Source organism: Oreochromis aureus, linkage group 1 (genome assembly GCF_013358895.1).
Source record: "Oreochromis aureus strain Israel breed Guangdong linkage group 1, ZZ_aureus, whole genome shotgun sequence".
NCBI classification, from domain to species: Eukaryota; Metazoa; Chordata; class Actinopteri; order Cichliformes; family Cichlidae; genus Oreochromis; species Oreochromis aureus.
In genome coordinates this window covers 29,893,413-29,915,714 of record NC_052942.1, presented here as the reverse complement: position 1 = coordinate 29,915,714, position 22,302 = coordinate 29,893,413, and the positions used below count along the sequence as shown (strand labels likewise).

The 22,302-nt window shown below is 38.3% G+C and overlaps 4 protein-coding genes across 6 annotated transcripts in view; 2 read left to right on the top strand and 2 right to left on the bottom strand.

Moving 5' to 3' along the window:
* znf710b (zinc finger protein 710b) overlaps positions 1 to 5,923 on the top strand; it is a 28,358-nt gene extending 22,435 nt beyond the window's left edge. For all 3 annotated transcript variants that reach the window (XM_031732803.2, XM_039612252.1, XM_039612245.1), the window contains exons 3-5: positions 2,027 to 2,218; positions 2,553 to 2,724; positions 4,075 to 5,923. In XM_031732803.2, the coding sequence (XP_031588663.1) occupies positions 2,027 to 2,218; positions 2,553 to 2,724; positions 4,075 to 4,256 (546 nt within the window). In that variant the 3' untranslated portion in view covers positions 4,257 to 5,923. The remainder of the gene's footprint in view (positions 1 to 2,026; positions 2,219 to 2,552; positions 2,725 to 4,074) is intronic.
* Positions 5,924 to 7,303: 1,380 nt separating this feature from the next.
* LOC116314698 (isocitrate dehydrogenase [NADP], mitochondrial-like) lies at positions 7,304 to 11,460 on the bottom strand. The gene is made up of 11 exons (XM_031732800.2): positions 11,121 to 11,460; positions 10,280 to 10,371; positions 9,981 to 10,146; positions 9,670 to 9,830; positions 9,431 to 9,574; positions 9,165 to 9,301; positions 8,692 to 8,843; positions 8,444 to 8,556; positions 8,095 to 8,192; positions 7,902 to 7,994; positions 7,304 to 7,781 (listed from the first exon to the last, which is right to left on the bottom strand). The coding sequence occupies exons 1-11, from the start codon at positions 11,239 to 11,241 to the stop codon at positions 7,697 to 7,699; spliced, it is 1,362 nt and encodes a 453-aa protein (XP_031588660.1). The 5' UTR covers positions 11,242 to 11,460; the 3' UTR covers positions 7,304 to 7,696.
* Positions 11,461 to 12,286: 826 nt separating this feature from the next.
* tmed3 (transmembrane p24 trafficking protein 3) lies at positions 12,287 to 15,673 on the bottom strand. Its single transcript, XM_031732802.2, has 3 exons — positions 15,431 to 15,673; positions 14,812 to 15,057; positions 12,287 to 13,752 (listed from the first exon to the last, which is right to left on the bottom strand). The coding sequence occupies exons 1-3, from the start codon at positions 15,575 to 15,577 to the stop codon at positions 13,519 to 13,521; spliced, it is 627 nt and encodes a 208-aa protein (XP_031588662.1). The 5' UTR covers positions 15,578 to 15,673; the 3' UTR covers positions 12,287 to 13,518.
* A 1,111-nt stretch (positions 15,674 to 16,784) lies between these two features.
* Positions 16,785 to 21,471, top strand: si:ch211-107o10.3 (uncharacterized protein LOC407663 homolog). Its single transcript, XM_031732801.2, has 7 exons — positions 16,785 to 17,006; positions 17,294 to 17,434; positions 19,149 to 19,340; positions 19,547 to 19,708; positions 19,786 to 19,902; positions 20,077 to 20,281; positions 20,490 to 21,471. The coding sequence occupies exons 1-7, from the start codon at positions 16,931 to 16,933 to the stop codon at positions 20,584 to 20,586; spliced, it is 990 nt and encodes a 329-aa protein (XP_031588661.1). The 5' UTR covers positions 16,785 to 16,930; the 3' UTR covers positions 20,587 to 21,471.
* Positions 21,472 to 22,302: the final 831 nt, after the last annotated feature.

Here is a 22,302-nt window from a genome sequence, read left to right as displayed (position 1 = left end):
TGAGTCACTTTAAGTAGTTGATTGCCCAGTGAATAGAATAAGCTCCAGGTGGGTCATAGAAACAAAAAGAATATTGAGTTTCTAGCCTTGAATAATTTTTTTAATGGCAACAAAACCAAGTCTGAGTTATTAAACAAATAGTATCAATTCTCATGTAAAATATGTTTTTGTTGATGCCATATTCCCTGTGCAAATGCTGAGAAATCTTTGCAAAGGCTTCATCAGCAGTTAGAGACACAGTACTTAATCAAAATGATGAAAAATCAAAGGAAATTAGAAGCATAGTAGAATTATCTGGCAAATGTTGCATTTTTGCAAAGATCTTCAATCTCCTTGTCACGCTTTTCAACCCTTGCTGTTTCCCACACTTTCACACAGGTGAGGAAGAGAGAGATGAGGATGCTTCGGATTGCCTTTTGCCTGTATTTGTGATCATTCTTGGTTTATTCTAAAATCAGTTTCCTTTTGAAGAAGACTTTTTTTTCCGCCCCAACTTTTAGTCATGCTAATGGGTGAAGGAATAGAAGATAGCTGACAGATAGAAATCCCACACAGTGACAAATGAAAATGCTGTGTTGCTAGGGATGGGCTCAAATGTGCTTTCTACTGGGGGAACAAAACTCCAAAGCCACGTTCATCATCAAACTGGAAGTGATGAGAGCAGTGAATGTTCTCAGTGGAGAGAGAATATTCTCTTTTGTGGCTTGTGTTTGAGCTGGTTGTCTGTTCACTGCTCCCCCTGGTGGATAACGGCATCTCAACCCATTTGCTGTGCAGACAGTGGGCGGACGGACAGTCTGCCAGATTTGTCTGCTTATACAAACACTGTCTCTCGACCCACTAGTGTCCCGTAATACATATTTGTTCCTCGCAATAGCCTTGAATCCGCTCATTCAGTCGCAGGTTTTGTCTACTAACACTGACTGCAGAGTGGAGTGCAGGAGGCAGCAGCACATTCATTGAGACAGGCCTCAAGGCCTTAGATGACAGTTGTCTGCTCCTGTGACCCACTGCATGTGTTTGAGAACGTTACAGCAGCTGAATAAAGATGATACAAAGGGCCTTTTTCCTGTATTCTAGTGATCTCCTTTGGTACACCTAAAATGGCTGCCATAGATTTTGATATGGTTGGAGGAATGAGCAATAACTTGCAGGCAGGATTAAAATATTGCCCTGACATTGTATGCAGGATGATGACTCTTTAGCCACCCTGTTTTACATGAGTGCCATACACTTGCTGTTGTTTTTGTAGCTGAAGTTGTATAATTTAGTTATAGTAGAGCTTATTAATTCAGCTCTTTTATATATTTTTACTTAAGTGGATGTTTGCATGAGGTCAGCGTATGCACAGGTAATCCTTGTGAGTCAAACTCAGGCTAAATGTTGTTTCAGACAGATACTCTTGGATCTGTATCGGTGAGAGCCGATACCTTTAGTTAGGTCATCTTAAGCACACAGCTCTGTCTGTGAGCACCAAAGCCCCGCCCACCTCCTCTGTGACCCTTCTGTTTACAAGGGCCAGCAAATCGGAAGAAGCGGCTTGTTTCAGACGCTGGCTATCAGCACCAAAGTCCAGCATGGGATAAATTTAAATAGTTTTGTATTGTGACACATGCAAATCTATTTTATTATAGTCCAAGAATAAGATTATTAAGCTGGAATAGCATAGGAGCATGATAGGTTCTGTCTCAGCCACATTAACCTTTTTTTTGTCTTTAGCTGATATTAAAAGTGTTAAAAAATATGCTGACTGCTCAGTAATTTTTCTTTCCTTTGGTAAAAAATGTAAGGAAATTTAGGCACAATGCCGATTTAAAGATAGCCTGGAATGTGAAACTCATACTGAATCTAAAAATATGTGTCTGCGTGCTCAGGTTTGGGTGACTTGGAAGAGCAGTGCGGTTTTAGACCCCACACGTTCAAATTAATCAGTAAATCTGCCAACGTCTCACACTCTTGGAAGCAAACAGAACAGCCATTGCTGTATTTGACTGATGGACCTTTGTCTTCTCTTTGCACTCTGCAGGGAATGAAAGGCCACAAGTGTGACGTGTGTTCCCGAGAGTTCACCCTGTCTGCCAACCTGAAGAGGCATATGCTCATCCACAACAGTGTCAGACCCTTCCAGTGTCACGTTTGCTTCAAGAGCTTCATCCAGAAACAGACCCTCAAGACCCACATGATCGTCCACCTGCCCGTGAAGCCATTCAAATGCAAGGTGTGTATTTTAACTCCAGACTGATAGCAGAGTGTGCAGGGCTGTTTAATTAACTGGCGTGAAATTAGTTGTGATGATGCATTTTTAGTTTCTATCGATTTAATTTAACGTAATAGGATTATGGGGGAGAAGAGAGTGCTCCTAGAAAGCATCTCATAAGCGTCTTATAACCTGATATCAGTACGTTTTCTAAAATTAAATGAGAAGAAAATCCCAGACACGAGAGGCCACTATCGCCAGGCAGGATGCTTTTATCACATCTGGTATGTATTTTTTTTCTGTTTATATCGGTGCACCTAAATTAGTGGGGGGTTTTTAAAATATTTTTTTCCAGGTTTGTGGCAAGTCTTTCAACCGAATGTATAACCTTCTGGGTCACATGCACCTCCATGCTGGCAGTAAGCCCTTCAAGTGTCCTTACTGCACCAGTAAGTTCAACCTGAAAGGAAACCTCAGCAGGCACATGAAGGTCAAACACGGCATGGATGTCTCACCTGAAGGACAAGGTTAGGCTCACTTTTTTAAACATTAATATCAACCTTACTTTCTGTCATATCCATCTCTTTCACAGTAAATGCATCCTTATATTAGAAATGGCCAAACTTTCATATATCATAGAACAACAAAAATGTTGCACCTTTTTACAGTTATTTTTGCAGCTAATATTGGACAGATAAGCACATTAGCCAGGTGTTTTATACTGTTTCAAAAGTGGATGTTTGCAGAAGGTTCAGATGATGACATCAGTGCATGTACAAGTAATCCCATATGAGCCAAAGCTCAGGCTTCGTACAGCTCCCAGTGCTGTTCCAAACAGTCTTTTTCCTACTCTTGAATCTGTGTCAGTGAGAGCAGATATCCCTAAAATGGTCATCTCAGGCACACAGCTGTGGCTGTGAGCACTTAAGTCCCACACACTTCCTGTTCAGACCTTCTGTTTGCATCAGGCCACAAGTCAGAGGAAAGTTGCCTAAAAGCAAGAAGATCTAAAAACCCTCGTTTCAAATGCAGGGGGACACCAAAGCCCAGTATAAGATAAATGAGGATTATTTTAAACTATGAATCCAAAGAAGAAGTAGAAATATGGAGCTGGAAGTGAGCTTTATGCATTCTATCCATCTGTCCAACCACCTATTAATCTTCCATTTATACAAAGTCAGCTCATGGGGGCAGCAGGTTAAGCAGGCATTTTAAATGTCCTTCTCCCTAGCAACACTTTCCAGTTCCTCTCGGCGGGTCCTGAGTCGTTCCCAAGCCAAATGAGGTATATAATTTCTCCACTGAGTTCTGGGTCTACCCTGGGATCTCTTCCCAGTTGGATGAGACCAAGAAACCTCCAGTGGCTCATTTAATACTTCCTCCACATTCTGTCTCTAAGGTTAGGGAAGCTCGTTATGGCCGCATGTATTTGCAACTTTATTTGGTCATCAGCCAGATCATGACCATAGGAGAGGGTCAGAACATGGACTGACCGGTTCAGTCTAAACAGTTAACTTTTGGCCCAACTCTCTCTTCACCATGACAGTTGGGTATAATTCCTGCATTACCGGTGTCACCATACTAATCCAGTGGTCAAACTCACACTATGCCCATTTTGTTTTTCTTCTTTTTGCTGTAGACATGTATTATTTGACACATTTCTACTTGTTTTGAGGATAAGACATAAGATTAATTCACTGATGCAATACGTTTGCAAGGTTGAAATCATTACACCGTCCAAGATTAGCTCAAAAGTGCTAAAAATCTCACTTTTCAAATAGGTGGGAGTTGGCTGGATGAGCATCAGGCCATGTACTTAATGTTCTTTCCATATGTTGCCAGGCCAATGTCAGTCAATGCCTTTTTGTATTTTCCAGAAGTTCTTCCAGAAATGGAAAGCCAGGGGGAATATGAAGGACAGAACTTCACCTTTACAGCACCGGACAGTTTGGACAATGGTGGCTCCCAAAACCTCACTAAACTCACTACAGCAAACATGGAGGACATGGAGGAGTATTACAATTTTGGAAAGGATACAAGCAGCTACACTACACCTTGAGTGGTGATGGACCAGAAAACTTTATTCTTTTCTTCTTCTTTTTTTTGTTTTTGAAGGCAGAAGGAAATTAAAGAATTGTTGTTGAGACTTTGGGAGACTCTGGGAAAAGGGGTTTTCATTTAGTTTTGGCCTCCTTCCAGAAGCGCCAGACTTGGCGGACTATGATGGGAGGCCAGGGAGGAGGAGGAGCGCTTCAAAGGAGACGTTTCAACTCTGTTGCTTATAACCGAGACACTGAAACAGTTGACACGGTGTGAAGCTCTTCTTTTGGGATTACTACGCTTACCGACTCAGACTCTCACTGGTGGACAGTGAAATCTGTATGTTGTGTGTATGTATCAGTTATTTGAAGAGAAAAAAAAAAGAAGAAAAAAGTTGCAGTTGCAGAGCCATTGGTTACATTTAATGTGATAGAAATTTGTTTGCCATTTTTGTCATTCACAACCAATGTATACCCTCATATTTTTGACTGAAAGTGCCAGCAAGAGACATTTTGCAACTAAGCTTCCACAGTGTCAGCTATTTACTCACTGTATATCAAAGTTTTGATACATAGTCACTACATATTCATAGGTTTGAATGCTCTTAGTTAACAACTCCTAATTGTAGTTGCCCGTTACTGCCTAGTCCTCATTTGAAAGTTCAGACAGGTCTATCTTTCAGTGCATTTGTACTTTTTGCACAGGACATTGTAGCCTTTTTTTTTTTTTTTTTTTTTTAAATCTTAGTAGGGCACCGACTACCAAAGTTGCTACTGTCTCATGTCGGCTACAACCAGAAAACAAAACTGCCGGCATGTAAAGCCCTCTCACTGTACAAATGATTCTGCAACATGCAGTGTGTTTACCCATCTTTTTTGTTTCACATGGATTAGCTTTACATTAATAATCTATCCCGTGTAGTGAATATACTGCTCTAGGTTTTGAATTACTGAGTGAACAGAACAAAAAGCACTTTTTCATCGAAACCTGTCAATTTTTTCTGTGAAGGCGGTCTTCAGTAAGAGTGAATTCATTTGCCTCAAGGAAGAAGAGCTGGGGATGGAAGATAAAATCTTCCGACCCCTTATAAAGGCAATATTATTAAACACAGTTATGCTTTTTCAATCTTGTTTTGTTTTGTTTTTTCTAAACTGCTGTTTACCTAAAATGGATATTTCATGGTTGTCAGTTCAAATACGAGTTGCAGAATGAGCAGTTTGAGCAGAGAATCAGCAGTTTGGGTTTTTATTTGTTGTTTGTAGTTTCAGCACTCTTAAATCCAGGGCTGGGTCCACTTTACTTTTAATTCAATTTATTCAGAAATATTTTCCCCATCATGGGGAAAGTAGCATGAAAAACAAGAGATTTAAAAAAACAAACAAACAAACAAAAAAAAAAACGAACCTGTGAATTTGAAAGATGAACATAAATTATTTGGAAGACGTGTTTGCTTAGATTTTGAAATGATTGAATTAAAAGTGGACTGACACTGGTCCTGCCACTCAGAAATTCTGTTTAGGGGAAGATGGATAACTCCCCCTGTCCTGCCATGCAGGTCAGCCTTGATATGCACACTAAGCCAGAGGAATGGTCTACTAGTTCTTTTTTTGAGATGAGAAATATTAAACTGAGACCTCATGGAAATTGACCATGAATTATTTAATAAAGGTTCTCTAGTTTAAGCGATTAAGACTGGTGTTTTAATCCATCACTATCTGAGGGATAATCCTTATGATCTTTTAGTGATACACTCACTTTTCCTGTACGACCTCAACTAATTTGACATTGTTTTACCATTATATCTTATACCAACATTTAGTTGGATTGCCACGAAAGTTGGTACACGATACATTTTGGGTCAATATTATTGTGATTTGTTGCTGAAGAACAAGCAAATTTGAATATTGATGGAGCATTTTAATTTTCTTGGTCTGCTGCATGGATGCTTTTGGCTTGGTACCAGAGAGCACATTTTGGGTTAAACCTGAAGTCTTTAACTCCCAGTAGAGCTTATGGACTGGTCAGCTGCTTCATGGGTGCCTTAAACTTCCATAAGAGCAAGATTGAGCAATTTTGCTCAGAGATATAGCTCTTTTATTGCTGACGATGAAGTTAAGTTTTGGGGGTTTTCTTTGATCAAGAATTGTGTTAATTTTCTTTCTTTCTGCCTTTTAACAATTGGGGCAGAAAGAGCAAGAATCTACCATATTTTCTGAATAGTGTTTAGATCTGTTAATGTCTGACCACACTTTAAATACCAAAAATATTTTTGACTGAACAACAAAAAAAGTTATTGTATGTCTGAGTGCTCATGTTTCTTTAAATTTAGCAGTTATAGATGAACAACCAGGCCTGGGATAAATCCTTTCCTTCCTTAGGGATACATATAGATTCTTATACAGGATGAAAAGAGAGCAATGATGAACACAAATGAGGACAACCATGGCTGGGAGGTTAATTCAGGTAATGTGATTGGCAGTGTACCTGACATGAAATTGGACATGGAATTTTCCACTGCAGCAAACCTCAATTATTCTGTATTACAAACAGGAACAAACACTAAAATGCGGTCTGCAGGTGCACTTTAGCCAATGATCAGTTTAAGATTGGAACAGTGAACCAGTTAACCCAGTTTTCTTTTCCTTAAAGAAATATTCATAATAAGCACTATCATAATGCATAGACGTTACAGCAACCGACTGGATGACTGTGACCATGTCGACATCTGCTGGTCATACACCGTGGCTGCCAGCACAGCTAAAAGCTTTGCCAAAACTCCCATCAGGCTTGGCCCCCTGCTGGTACAACACTACTCAGCATTATGCACTGCAGGGTGCATATGATGGCTACAAAATGAGCATACAGCACCGCATGAATGCACTGCTGGACAGGAGCTCATATGAGCAAGTGCATGAAATTAAAATGTGCAATAGAAATGCATGTGGTGGCTTTTCCTCAAATGATTCTGTACAGTCTGTGCTGATAAGTGTTTGTTTTTTTTCTGTCCCAGGATAAAAGCACCAACCTGACAAATGAGCAGAAAAAGGCAACTCCACACACACGAAGTGTAATTAAATGACAATTTCTTTTTATAGTCATGCTGATTAAGTACAATGTGACGTTAACGTAATGATATCCAAATTTTGCTGTTCCCTGAAGATATGCTCTAATTTAATGAGAAAGCCTGAAACTTCTTTAAAACGTCCATAACAAATGAATATTAGCATTAATAATTAATTATAAAAATTCACTAATTTGTACAAATGTGGCAATAGGAAAAGGCAAACAAAAAAAATATACAGATTTTAAATAAAGGCACGTATTGCGGAGCAGCTTCAAAACTGGATACAAAGATTCATACAAACAAGAGGGTAAAATGTTAGTTAAACAAATCTACAAGCAGTTTTTGCCTGTTTTTTTGCTACATTAACAAAAATCTTATTGTCTTCTAAATGTTATTCAGTTGCCGAGAGCTTTATCGAGGTTGGTCTTGATGGCATCAAGGAAGTCTGTCGTGTTGACATAGTGTTCATTTAGCTTGCAGCTACAATGGAGAGGGTAGACAGTGCAGAGATTAGTTCAAATTATAAAGTGTGTATTTATGTGTAAATATAAAAAAAAAAACCCTCTACAATATGAATTAGAAATGAAAATATAATCTCACTTGGCCAAGCCATGGATGCAGCCTGCAAGATCCTTGGTCATTATACCATTTTCCACCGTTTCCACACAGACTTTTTCCAAAGTTTGGCAGAACCTGGAGAGAATTTGTAGTGCAACAGCAGTTAAAATGATGTAAGACTGTATAAATATATTATATATGTCAAATGAGTAGATGACACTAATAAGATGTGTACTTTATCAAATTGGGATTCTCATCCAGTTTGCCTCTGTGCTCCAGCCCTCTGGTCCAAGCAAATATGCTAGCAATGGGGTTGGTACTGGTTGGTTTTCCCTGTAAAGCAATGTTAGCGTTGGTCATTTAAAAAAAACAAAAAACTGCAGGTGTAAATACTTTTCATGTTAGGTCAGTAGCATAAGAAGCTTGCAAGAATAACAGAAAATAGAGTGAAAATTTGAATTTTAGTTCCAGTAAAATTGAACATTTTTACCTTTTAAACTCTAAACCCTAAAACTCCCTGTGACCCATAACCTAACATATAGTCAAAGCTCAGAGTCTTTTCAGATTGATTCAGTGGCCCTTACTCTCTGGTGTTCACGGTAGTGCCTGGTGACAGTGCCATGGGCAGCCTCAGCCTCGATGGTTTTACCGTCGGGACACACAAGCACTGATGTCATGAGACCCAGAGAACCAAAGCCTGGTACAAACAGAAACATGGCATTAGAAGGAAATCGCATCAGCATGAAATCACGAAAACATGAAAATCACATATAAATAATGCAGCATTGGGAGCTCTGCAAACATACTCATTATCCAACCGTAATCTACTTACCCTGAGCCAGAATGTCTGACTGGACATCTCCATCATAATTCTTGCATGCCCAAACAAATCCTCCAGAGGACTTCAGGACCTGGGCCACCATGTCGTCAATGAGACGGTGCTCATACCAGATCTTCAGCTTGTCAAACTGTGGCTTGTAGTTTCTAAAGGAAAACAAAGTCAAAGAGAAATTCAGTGGCTTTGTCGATGTTAAACAACCAATAATAAAACATTTTGATGGCTCAGTGAAGAATGTTTCCCTCTAGCATCAGAAACAGCACCAGGTCTAATACTCTACTGCTGTGTGTCTTACCCCAGCTGGTTACCCCAGCGACATGTACTGCACATTTCAGCTTATGGCCATGATGAATCTGATGAATGGTACAAGCTGAAACATGGGGGTTTCAGTGAAATTAAGAACCTCCAAAGCAGGTGAAGCTTTCTCAGATACCTCTGCTCTGCTCTCTTTTTAAAGTACATCTTACTTCTCAAAGATGTCCTGGAAGATGTCTTTAAAGCGGCCATCGTAGGCCTTGAGGATCGTGTTCTTGGTGCTCATGTATAGGGGCCACTTCTTCTGGATGGCATACTGGAAGCAGCTGTGAGCAAATCCACTGATGGACTGAGCAAAGAAAGCATAGCACTTGCATGATCAATAGCATCATAGAACATTAAATTAAAAACAAGGAGAGTGTCCCAAAGTATCTTATCTTTCTCATGTAACAAAACCTATAAAGAAAGTTACTATTACCTCATCAGTGTTGTACATTCCCATCCCACAACCTCCTGCTGGGAAGTCATACACCTCCCACTCCTGCTCTGTGCTTCCATCAGCTGGGGTAAAAACAATCTTAAACTTTCCAGGCTGGTTAATGACAAAGTCCGTGGCCCTGTACTGTGAGACAGTCAGACGCTGGTATGTGAGTCTGTGCTGCTTTCAGTTTGGACAGAAAGAGAAGATGCACATTTGTCTTGTTGTTTTTTGTTTACCTGATCTCCAAAAGCATGCCTGCCAATTGTTATGGGTTGTGTCCATCCAGGAACAAGACGGGGAATGTTTTTGCAAAGGATTGGCTCACGGAAAACTGTGCCGCCTAAGATGTTCCTGATGGTCCCGTTGGGACTCTTCCACATCTTCTTTAGTTTAAACTCTGAGGAGAAAATATAATAAACACTTCATCTAAATGAAGAAGCACAACAAGGTGTTAATTCGTGTAAATATATTAGAATTAAAATGCACTCAAATACCTCTAATTCTAATGAATCTGCACAAAGTTAAAACAAGTCTGAGTCTAAGTTACCCTCAACTCTGGCCTCATCAGGGGTGATGGTGGCACATTTGACGGCCACGTTGTATTTCATAGTCGCCAGAGCAGAATCTATGGTGACCTGGTCATTGGTCTGGTCTCTGTAGGGCAGACCCAGGTCGAAATACTTCAGCTCAACATCCACATTGGGCAGGATGAGCTGTGCAAGATGTCAATGTGTTAATTGCCTGAGGATAATTTGGCACAGAAACCACAAAAATGCATACATGCAGAGTTACGAGGAAACATTTTGATTCCTTCACACGTCAAGTGTCAGCTAGTGTTTGATTTACCTTCTCTTTAATGAACTCCCATATGATGCGAGTCATCTCATCACCATCCATTTCCACGACCGGCTGGTCCACTTTGATACGCTTTGTTGCATCTAAAAAAATTTAAAGTTACATTACTGTTGTATTAAAGCTGTAAGAGTCTGGGACAGGGGAAAGGTTAAGTTTGCACACTTGTGTAAATAAAAGGTAAAATAGATTTCGATGCTAGGAGTGTATTCACAGCTTTGTATTATACTTCTTAATTGACTCCAAGTCTTCCAATTCGTGTCACTTTCAGGGAGCCAGCCATCGAGCTCTGAATATCTCTGACCCGACTGGCTTACTTTTATCATCTGAGACACCTGCATATCATTTTTACATTCCTGGCAGCTGGATTTCACTGAGGCAGTGACCTTCGGATTATAAGAGTGATCTGATATCATTTATTACCCGTCAAGCCCTTTTTGTACCTGACAGCATGTGGACTAAAGTAGCGAAGCAGGCAGGCACCAAACTTACACAGATTATTTTTTCCTTTTTATTGTTTTCACGTTAGAATACAAACTCTTTATATTTTATTCAGCATGACCACACTGGCTTTTCTTTATGTTATTACCTTATTTATTTGTCATTTTGTAATAATGAAACAGCTCTGAATCACTATTCGTGGAATCTTACATTGTATGATTCACCCATGGATACTTGCCAAACAGCAACATCGACTTTCTCATCTGTTTCTATCATTTCCATGTCCAGTCGTACGCTATAACTTATGACTCTGCCACACTGTGTATGTCACGTAACCACATTAATGTTATGATGACTTCATTTTGACTCATTATGTTGTCGACTGTAAACTTACAGTTCCTCTGTTGCAGTCTGTGTTGGCAGACGGCGGCCGGTGAGACCACTGCGGGGTTTTGCGACAGCGCAGCGGCGGCACTCCTCGACACTGTAGTCAGAGCTTTAAGGTATCCCGCCATGTATACTAGTGGTTACTTACGGTCAGCGACTGGTCCACTGGGACTATAGCTTCTTCCTAATGAATGAACGTAAGGCCTGTAGAGCCCGGTAAACTGATGACGCTGGACGTCGGCGCTAATAACTTCCACCCACGTCAGCTTGGAGAAAGACCGCTTCGCCCCGATTGGCCAGTGGAGCCAAGTGAAGTGAAGAGTTCACTTCAACTCTTCTTCCTATTTCCTCATTTGAAACACAGGAGTAGACGGCTGTATACACGCTCCATGTGTATGTAATGTGTGGTTTTTCACATTAAAAGCCCCAACGTAATCCGCATAAACTGCAAATGTAGAGTGTAAACATCTATGTCTTCTCATTTCTTTGAAGGCGGAACTTCTTTAAAGAATAATAATTAAAAAGAACTTAGCAAAAATAGAAGAAAAAAATCTGAACATAGGAAATATGAAAAGATAAATAATATAAATTTGTTCCAGGGTAAAAATTCATCTGCTAGATACTAAAAAGTGTTTTCTCTGTGTTTTAGATTTATTCACTATCAAACTACTTTTGATGTCACACATGCTCCTAAATTTTAAAGTAATCACTAAGAAACTTAAAAAAAAACAACCAACCTCTGTCTACACTAAGGAGATCAAGTGTCTTTAATGCCTATGGAAACATTTTACTGAGTTTGAATTCACTTCAAACTACAATCAAACTACTTGGATTCATTGCAAATAATTGTTCTCAGTGATCACTTTTATTACATGCTTAAACACTTCTTTCCTGATGTTACTGCCCCCCCCCCAAACATCGTTTGCCCAATAAATAGAGTATGAAGGCTCACTGATGATTTGATAAGTTTGAAAAATTATGTAAATCATATCTTATGTCTCTTGACTTATTTTAGCAGTGAGTTCCACAGGACATTTACTGCCAAAGAGCAGAGAGGCAATGGCACATGATGGCCAAACACCCTACTGAGACACTTCGTCTTGAGTTTTCCTTTAATTTGCCACATTTCCATATAGCATTACGCACAGTGAAAGTCAAATATTCAAGTCTAGCTGCAATAAGCATAAAAACATTTTTAATGTGGCAGCACATTAGGATTAGAGTTTCCAATGAAGCTTCTGGAAAACATTAATGGAGACCTAAAGTATTAAAGACTGTCAGAATAGCTTAATCTCTCATTTTTTAAAATAAAATAACATCGAGTATCATTGGATTTGAAAAAAACATCACAGCACTCAGTTCCAAACTTTAATTTGACAATGTCTATAAACTTACTGGCATGATTAGTCTCATAATTAGCTGAAAGTAACCCTCTTTCGGGTTAATGAAGATGTTTCACATCTCATCTGAAAACCCTTTGGTCAGAACTGAAGAAGCCTCTAAAATGAGAGGTGAGAAACACCTTGAAGAACCCTAAAAAGACATCCAGTTACCTTCCACTCAAGTTCTTGAGACTATCATGACCTGGATGACTGACAACCTACACAACCGTATTTAAAAAATATATAATTTTAAATCTTCAAATTCTTCAAATCGAATGGAAATGTCAAAGAAACTATTTGTGCAAAAAATGATATCTGGTTGATACTTGGTCACTTTCCAGTGAAGAAAATGTAAAACATATAAATGAGAAATGAGAATCCAATAAAAAAAAAAAAAAACAGTAGTTGCGTGTATATATCAGGTTATATGTATTTAAATTAAAACAGTAAACTTCAACTTGGTTGACATGAGGAAAAAACAAATGTCTAAGCCACTCTGTATGAAACAGACAAAGACATGAGAGAAACGGAGCTCTCATAGCTCATAATGATTTTGCACACATAAATTAAGGTAACAATACACATAACAGATGCTATACAACAAATAAAACTCAAATTTAAACACAATTCCTCTTTGGTTTTTATGTGTGATACAACTTTCACTACAGATGATATAAATCCACAAAGCTGCTTTTATAAGTGAAACTAGGCTACTTAATAGGCAGATCAAAATAAACATGCCCTCTCGTCCACCTCTATAAAAATAAAGTCTCTAAAGGCTGAAAGATGTCAACTGCATTTTAAACACAGACATGAGTGGTGTTTCTTTTCAGTAGAAAGTTGTTGAACAAAAACAACTTGTGTGAAAACTGAATTCAAGTTTTGCCCGACAGGAATGTGAAAACCCCTTGATCTATCCATTTACCATTGGCTTTGATGAAAATACTAACATTATGTGCTAATATCTGTTCACATTACCAAGCTTCCACTTGAGTTTCTGAGGGCACACTGAGACCTTGGTTTTTAAGTGGTAGCTGCCACGGAGCCTTTCTTGTCAGAGAAGAAGCTCTTAAGCATCATGACTTGACCGATGCCGATGACAAACAACAGGACGGTTTCTCCGATGGACCAGTAGGTGACGCGCTCCAGCAGGTGCTCTGCTTTTGTGCGATCCTGTGCCTCTCTCAGCCTGTACCATGTCTGTGAGTCAGCCACCACCTTCAGGATCTCATGAATGGCGACACAAGATGACTCCAACTGATAACAGAAAGATTAATGGAAATTCATCAATATGTACAGTGGAAGGTGGATTGCACAGATCAGAGTCACATAAACTTACGATACATTTGACCCTGGAGGTCTCAGTACTTGAACTAAAGAGTAGTAACACTATGCTATCCTATACTCTGATATGAAATGCACAGTTACAACTCTTAACAACAAACACTCAACTTCTTTATTGTACTGTGCACTACATTTTACACTTTTACATTGATTGATTTTAATCTGGTATCTGCTACTTTATACCACTTTTTTTCATTTAATAAGCCACTCTCTGTTTTAGCTCTGCTGAATTTCAGATATTTTGCGAATTAGCTATACTTGCTATTATTACCTAATATATTTATTTAAATGAATATTTATTTTACTTTATTATATTTAAGATATATGTTATGTCATACTATATTCTACTGACCTACATACCATTCTACTTATTTAGGTTATTTGTGATACATTTCTTGTGGTTAACAAGAAATGCATCAAAGGAATTTTCAAACTCTTTTGAGAAATAAAGTATGGCTTATCAAATGTTGTAATCTGTGTTTTGACAAGTAGCAATGCTGTCAAACTGTTGACATTTCCTCTTTTGAGTGATTTGTGTAATTCGAGGAAAGTAGAGTGCATTCAAATACAATATTTCCTTGTGACCTTAATGTGAATAACTCTTGCACCACCTTGTGGACATTATATGAACACCTTTAAAGCAGTAAAAATACTATACCAATTTTAGATTACTTGTTATTGCTTTACTAAGTATAACTGATATGTCTGTACTCGTTTTTCATGTCAAAATACATCCTGTTTTTTCTGATTCAAATCGTGATACAAACGTCTGTAATATGACATTGCAGTTCTGTCTTCTCCACACCCTTGTGGATGTTAATACCTATTTCAAGGCATGCTTGTCTAATTGAAAGCAGCAATGTTTAAACATTGTTAAGGTAATATATTATCTATCAAGTAATCCAGCATGTTCTTAAAAAAACAAACTGCAGGTGACACACTGAAAGCACCGTGTTCATTAATTAGACTGACCTGAGTCAGAGCTGTGCTTCTTTTCATGCTGTCCAGAATGGGTTCCTCATTCCCGTGGCGGAAGTCCAGATACACTACTTTGTGTGTAAAAGTGGAGAATTCATTGCTGAAGCAAACCTTGTAGACTCCCTTCATAGTTGTGGTGTGAGAGAAGCTGTCATACTGCTTCTTCTTCTCATTATACAAGGCACTGTTATGAGGATCTGTGACGAAGCAGTCCACATCATAGTTGCCCCCTGAAATAACCTAAAAGAAAATAAAACATATATAGATGGAAAGAAAGTTGCAACGTTGCGTCGCTGTTAAATATATTGAAGTTATTGGATGTGGCTGTGTGTGGTGTGCCAGCTGTTCCTCTGGGAATTGTTGGGCTTCTCTTTAAAAGTCTTTATCTTGAAACGGAAAGTACTCTGAGATAACATGTTTTCAATTGATTAAAAAACGGAGCCAAATTTAAGTTAATCAAAACATGCATTCTGCGCTATTTTACGATTAATAGATAATTATAAATTTGTTCTTGATTTCTGGAAGCAGGAGAAAAAAAAACTTCAGCCTCAAAATTAGTCTGACAGCATCTGCTAAATGCACACACTGAGGTGATGGAGCTCGAGGAACTTACTTGAAAGTCTATGTCAAACTTCACGTCTTTCTCCAGCTCCTCGTAGAAACACTGCTTGTCATTGTCAGGCAGTTCAAATGTGATCTCAGTCCCAGACACCACAAATGCATTCAACAGCAGCAAACAGGTGAGTGACAAATACAACATCGTGAAAACAAAGAGAAGGTGCAGGCAGACAGACTATTCTTCAGTGTTACAATGATGTTAACAGTTTGTAGTTCTGACGTGGCGCGAGCATGAAGAACTTCCGGGACATTGTTGTTTATTTTTTGTTTGAAAAGAAAAATCCCACTTCTTTCAAACGTAATATAAAGACAGACAAGACCCAATTTAAGCTTTTATCGTAATTTAAAATATTTTAATACAAGTTTGGACCCACAAAGCGAAGAAATACGCTTAACCAGTTGTACCGAGATTTTAACCAATAAGAGAGCATTACAACAAGTTTTCCCCTTTCAAAATAAGTGCACGGGATTAACAAAAGAAGCTGGAAACCAATAAACAAACGAATTTTAATAAAATAAGGGAGGTCAAGTGAATTTTGAGTTCCAAAGTAGATTCATTTGCATGCAAAATTATTGCTATATGTTATTACTTGCATCAGTAAAAGTTTTTAGTAAAATTATATTTTCATGGCACAAATGTACTTCATCAATAGTTAAATCAACCACTAATGTTCAAAGTTCTAAGATGACTACCAGTTTAATTTCATCTGTTGCTACTGATGACAGTGTTACGCCAAATTATTAACTAAAATTGTATAAATCTGTTTTACATGGTGTTTTAGTTTGAAAATCCCTGTGAGACATGTCAGATGAGTGGGAGTAACTCACTGCAAACAGATGCTCGTAATTCAGTACACGGTGTATCCTGAGCACATAATAGTACTAACTATTACTACCATTATAAACAAACAAACAAACAAAAATAAATCATAACAAAATAACACATAACCAAGGTTCTACTTTGCAATGCATTTTTAAAAATGTATTTTACCTGACATTTAGAGCATGCCTGCACAAGCTGTATGGCTGCTTTAAGTAATTCTTTAAATAAATAGAGTACATGAGTCAGCAAGCTGCTGCATTACGCCCTATTGTCTCTTGATGGGTGTGTTTTGCGTGGCATGCTATTACACAAGCACACTGCACTCTGATCTTTTATATAAATTACCAGATAGATTTCCCCACAATGCCAAAACAAACATTTACTGTACTTGAAAGCTTAAACAAATCCCAAAACAAAAACAAATAACACAGCAAGGAAATGCACGTAGTTAAACCAATGATTGATTTAAACGAAAGCTTATTCTGAAAATCTCCGTTTAGTTCCACCACGCCCTCCACTTCCGGCTAGTTTGTCATTACAAAATACGAAACGGGAAAACACGTATTTGTCGTTTTCCCCGTTGTTTGCGGTAGCTGACGTAAAGTCCTTCCACAAAAACAGATACTTAACTGCAAGTCTGCTCCTTATATAAGTTCCAGAATTGCTTAAACAATGCAAAACTACGCAGAGGCTGTTAAGGACTTCGCCGAGAGACATGCAACTTGTCTCACTGTTGTCTTTGTTGCAGGTAAGCCTATTTCTTTATTAAATGTATACTGTTTAAGCTATGTTAACTTGCACATTTGGTAGGATATTTGATATGGTAATGAAAGGAGATCAGGTAAGTACTTTGTTCTGTCATGACAGATTCTTGCTGTTGCTCATAGGTGTGAAATTCTAGAAATATATAACTACATGTAGCTGCTTGATTTAGCTTAGAACAAACATAACAGATATTGTAGTAAAAGGTCAAATTAAAAGTCTTCAGAATATCCTCTTACACCCTGTTCATAGCATAAATATCTTTTTTGTCAGGGGTAGGCGTGCTGGCCTTCCGCAGATGGATGGCAGGAGGAGTGTGTCGGAGCAAGGCCAGGCTGGAAGGGAAAACAGTCCTCATCACTGGAGCCAACACTGGTATTGGGAAAGAGACAGCCCTGGACATGGCCCAGAGAGGTAAAACCCTCCATGTTTGTTTGTTAAAGAAAAGTACAGAAAAACAAAAAACATATGCAAAGGCTGTGTCTCACATCCTGTACATGGGTGTAGGTCAGGGGTGTCAAATGTAAGGCCTGAGGGCCAGAATTGGCTTGACTTCTTTGGTGAAGGATGGCATAAATTTTAACCTTAACTTTAAACTGCATCATCATAGGTTTTACAGCCTATGACGTCATGCTACACTAAAATAATGAATTAATTTATATACAGTTAAATGATAGAAAAGTTCCTATTTTTTCAGTCTGCTCTAGAATTTTTTTTTTTTTTTTTTTTTACAGTGGGTCCACAGTAAGAAAACAAAACAAAGAAAACAGACAATTTTCTGTTATTTAACAAAAACCTGCACAATGAGCTACCAGAAGTTTTTCAGTAATTTCGCAACTTATTTCAGTTTAAGCTGGATTTCTATATTGTGTAGAAAAAAGACACACTGCAGATAAACATCTGTACAGTGACAGACAGAGGAGATTCACTGGTCTAAACCACTTACCCTTGGTAAGTTAAAGTGAGTAACTAAAACAACCAACATTAAAGTAAACAAATCAAAGTATTTGAAGTCAAGAAATAACTTAAATAAAACCTGTCTGACAAATTGAAGAAATTTGTCAACGGGCATCACATTATGCCACGATCTATAGAAACAGCTGAGGAACAAAGTCACTGATATCTAACAGTCTGCAAACAGTTGGAAAGCCATTTTTGAGACTTCAGCAAACCAGTTAGAGCCATTGTGCACGAAGAGAAAGTTTGTAACAGTGGTGAACCTTTCCAGAAGTGGCCTTCCTGACAAAAATTTTTCCCAGAGCAAATCAGTGACTCATCCAAAACAACCCAGAACAACATATATGAAGGACTGCAGATCTCACTCATCTCACTTAAGTTTAGTGTTCATTATTCAAGAATAAGGAAGAGTCTGGACAAAAAAAAATTGCTAACAAAAAAGAACACACACACAAAAAACCCAACTAAACAAACTACTTGATGATCACAAATACTTTTGGGAAAATATTTTGTGAACAGACAAAAGGAAAAAAGTTGAACTCATAGGAATGTTAGAGTTGCATTGCATCTGGTGGAAAACTAACCCAACGTTTCATAAAAAGAACATCATATCTGGAACCATGAATTCTGCTCTCCGGCTATCAGTCTGTCCCTGAAGCTCAAGGTCACTTGGGTTATACAGCAGAGCAGTGATGCAGAACACATCAGAAAGTCCACTTCTGAATGGCTTCAAAACACAAAGTAAAAGAATAAGGTTTTAGACTGCCCTAGTCAAAATCCAGACTTCAATATGATTAAGATAGTTTGACATTACCTTAAACATGCCATTCATACACGAAGACTTGCTGACAATTTTTTGTAACATTTTTTTTTTTAAATTAAGTGTAGCACTGCCAAAAATGATTTAATTAAACCTCTCTATATATGTGTAAAATGAACCTTATCTACAGTCCTGTTTTGGACATTTGGCACTTAATGAAGAATATTATACAATAACCATTCAGTAATAACCAAAAAAAAATGATAGAATATTAAATAATAAGTATCAACAAGTGCAATGACAGTAGGTAAAAATAAATCTTTAACCTCAACTAGTACTTTGGTTGCACATTCTGTGGTGTTTACATGTAAATATGAGTTGCTTTTGTATTTTTTTTCTTTTCTTTCTAAGGGGCCAGAGTGATCCTGGCCTGCAGGGACATGACTAAAGCCCGTATTGCAGCAGATGAGATCCGTCAGAAGAGTGGGAATGGCAATGTGGTGGTAAAGAAGCTTGATCTGGCCTCGCTACAGTCTGTCAGAGACCTTGCCAAAGATGTGGAAAAGAATGAAGAGCGCTTAGACATCCTCATTAACAATGCAGGTATTGCACCAGTTCTACCTTAGTCAGTTAGTAGAAGTTAAATGTTGTCATCTTTGTGGGACCCTCATACAGATTTTTGGGAGGGCAGAATAAGTCATTTGGGGTTGAATGATACTGACAGACACTGAGAAATTAGTTATTTGTATGTTTTTATTTTTTTTGTAATTTTCTTACTTTCTTGTTTTTAAAAAAAAAAATTTTGTTAGGTATTATGATGTGTCCTAAGTGGAAGACCGAAGATGGCTTTGAAATGCAATTTGGCGTCAACCACCTGGGACATTTTCTTCTCACCAACTGTCTCCTTGACCTGCTGAAGAAGTCGGCACCAAGTCGCATTGTGATTGTCTCCAGCCTGGCGCATGAGAGAGGTAAAATTTTGGTGCTTAAGTCAAACAACCGAAAATATTTCTTAGTCATACCTGTTGAAAATAAATATTTCTTGCAGGTCAGATACACTTTGATGACATTAACATTGATAAAGACTACACCCCTCAGAAGAGCTACCGACAAAGCAAGCTGGCCAACGTTCTCTTCGGCAAAGAACTGGCTACAAGACTGAACGGTAGTGTGACAGGAGTTCAGACATGTGTATAATATACAGTATGTTACAAATAACCATTTCACCTCCTGTTTTTGTTTTCTATCTTTGTATCTTGAGTTAATGAGCATTGTTACCATGATTTTAACAGTAGTGCGGTATTTGATGCACGCCTTTTTCTGATGGACCTCTCATTAGGCAGCGGTGTAACCGTGTACAGTCTTCATCCGGGGGTGATCCGCACAGAGTTAGGCCGCCATCTATTTAATTCCTTTCCTATGTGGAAGATAATGCTAGCAAAGGTCTTCATGAGGTTGGTCAAAAATCCCCGGGAAGGAGCCCAGACCACCATCTACTGCGCTGTGGACGAGAGCCTGGCAAACTCCAGTGGTCTCTACTACAGGCAAGTACATCTGACTGGAGAAAAATGATGTGATCACAGTAGAAAAAGAAATTCTCTTATCCTACCAATTAATTATTCTAATATTAACAGAGATAATATTAGCTGAGATAAATAACAATAGAGTAAAAGGTTTTTAATACAAGCAGTTTGCAACCACACTGTGTGAGCATCTTCATGATTTATCTCTTTTCTTCATTCCACCATACAGCGACTGTGCTCCCAAAAAACCAGCACCACAGGCCCTGGATGATGCTGCAGCCAAGAAGCTGTGGGACCTCAGTGCTTCCATGGTTGGTCTGTCTTAAGCACAGCAGCCTGCCATGCCTTTATCAGCCCTGCTGTTTTTTGGCATTTCAGCTACCCTGTTTATGTGGGCAAATAAAGTACTAATCTTTACAGCCTTGCACATCACAATACACAATTTGATGTGCAATAAGATTTCTTTCCTGCTCAAATTTTATAGGGTTTTGCAGAACCAAATTTTGCACTATTTACTCTACTCAGTATGCACTTATTAAAATCATGTGTGTTGCTTAAGTCTTTATTTGTTATATACTCTGTATACTTTGCATACTTTATCATTTGCACAGGTACCCCAGTGTGTACGTGTGCATCACAGCTATATCATTATGGGAATAAGGTGATAATTACTTATTATTCTGCCATTTGGGCTTATTTTAACAGCATGTTCTCATATATAAAATTTGCTTTTATTCATGGCATTTAACAATTACTGACACATTGTAAAATCATTTGATTTGATTTGATTTTTTATTTTGTTGGTGTAGTTGATTTTGTATTGGGTTAATATGTAAACCGAGAGGTAGAATGTGTTGAAGCAGGGCTGAAGCAAAGGAAGTGACCTTAAGCGCTAGCAGCCGTGGGAAGATTGTTGTGCTTGACAGGACAGAGGTGTAGAGAGAGTAGATGCCTGAGGGGCAGAAAGCAGTCTGGATACACCCAGTACTGTAAATCCAAAACACTTGTCAACTCACTGTGAGCCCTCCTGTGTGTATGTGTGTGTGTTCGTGCGCTTGCGTGCATTTACAAGAAAATTGTGATGTTGTGTACTTTTTGTTCTCTAAGTTGACAGTTAACTTAAAGACTGAAGGTAACAAATAAGTGTAAAGCAAGAAACCACCAGCTGTTACAATCTTTTGGCAATAAATCTGGCGACAAGTGTCAACACATGCAATGACTCAACACTTTCAATGTATTTATACTTTTGTTTTTTTTATTTATGCGAAGTTATGGCTGTAAAATATCTGCAATATTTGAAGCTTGCAGTCATACAAACCTAGAATTGCACAGCCATTTATCAGCACATTTGACAATGATGAAAACAGCAAATAAGACCCCATTCTAATATAAAAGGCTCTCTCAATCATAGATTTTAAGAGTTAAAAGACGAGGAAAAGAAGCTGAAAATTCTCAGGTGTTTGGAGGGATCTGTCATTTGAAACGATCAATTCAAACTGCTTTTTAAAAGTAAAAGTCATGAGATTTTTGATTAGTACTAGAATGTGCATGAAACTTCTTTGACCATCCTGAATATTTGAGTTTGCGAACAGTAAGTCATCGCATACGTTTTTTTTCTGTATCAACACCTTTAAAACCCACACTTCGTTCTCCTATAGTTCTTATGCAGTGTGATCCTTACGTCAGGCCCACTCAGCTGTAATTAAATTGTAAAAGTGTCTGTGGGTGTGAAAGTCATGTCAGTACGCTGGCACGCATCACATTCAAGTTACTCACCTAGTTTTTTTTTTTCCACATTCAGCAGTTATGTCATTCTCCATGTACAGTCAATGGATTATGCTAGTCATGCTGTGTCATGTCAGGCTGAGACCCTGTTGCTTTCTAAACTTTGTTTCGAGGAAACCAAGCTTTCAGTATTGTAACTCAGCTGTTCTTGTGTTAAGTCTTACAGCATAGCCCCAAACTGGCACTAAGTCTTTTTTTTTAAGTCACTATAGACGGATCACAAATTTGCAAGGTTAAATAAGTGTTATTGTAGATGG

Excerpts from the sequence above, each read along its gene's own strand:
- LOC116314698 (XM_031732800.2), bottom strand. The coding sequence starts at position 11,241 with ATGGCGGGATACCTTAAAGCTCTGACTACAGTGTCGAGGAGTGCCGCC. Across the intron at positions 9,575-9,669 it reads GGCATGCTTTTGGAGATCAG|TACAGGGCCACGGACTTTGT; the intron begins GTAAACAAAAAA and ends ACTGTCTCACAG. Across the intron at positions 9,302-9,430 it reads GAATGTACAACACTGATGAG|TCCATCAGTGGATTTGCTCA; the intron begins GTAATAGTAACT and ends TTCTTTGCTCAG.
- tmed3 (XM_031732802.2), bottom strand. The coding sequence starts at position 15,577 with ATGTTGTATTTGTCACTCACCTGTTTGCTGCTGTTGAATGCATTTGTG. Across the intron at positions 15,058-15,430 it reads AGTTTGACATAGACTTTCAA|GTTATTTCAGGGGGCAACTA; the intron begins GTAAGTTCCTCG and ends ATTTTCTTTTAG. Across the intron at positions 13,753-14,811 it reads GAAGCACAGCTCTGACTCAG|TTGGAGTCATCTTGTGTCGC; the intron begins GTCAGTCTAATT and ends TTCTGTTATCAG.
- si:ch211-107o10.3 (XM_031732801.2), top strand. The coding sequence starts at position 16,931 with ATGCAAAACTACGCAGAGGCTGTTAAGGACTTCGCCGAGAGACATGCA. Across the intron at positions 17,435-19,148 it reads CCTGGACATGGCCCAGAGAG|GGGCCAGAGTGATCCTGGCC; the intron begins GTAAAACCCTCC and ends TTTCTTTCTAAG. Across the intron at positions 19,903-20,076 it reads ACTGGCTACAAGACTGAACG|GCAGCGGTGTAACCGTGTAC; the intron begins GTAGTGTGACAG and ends ACCTCTCATTAG.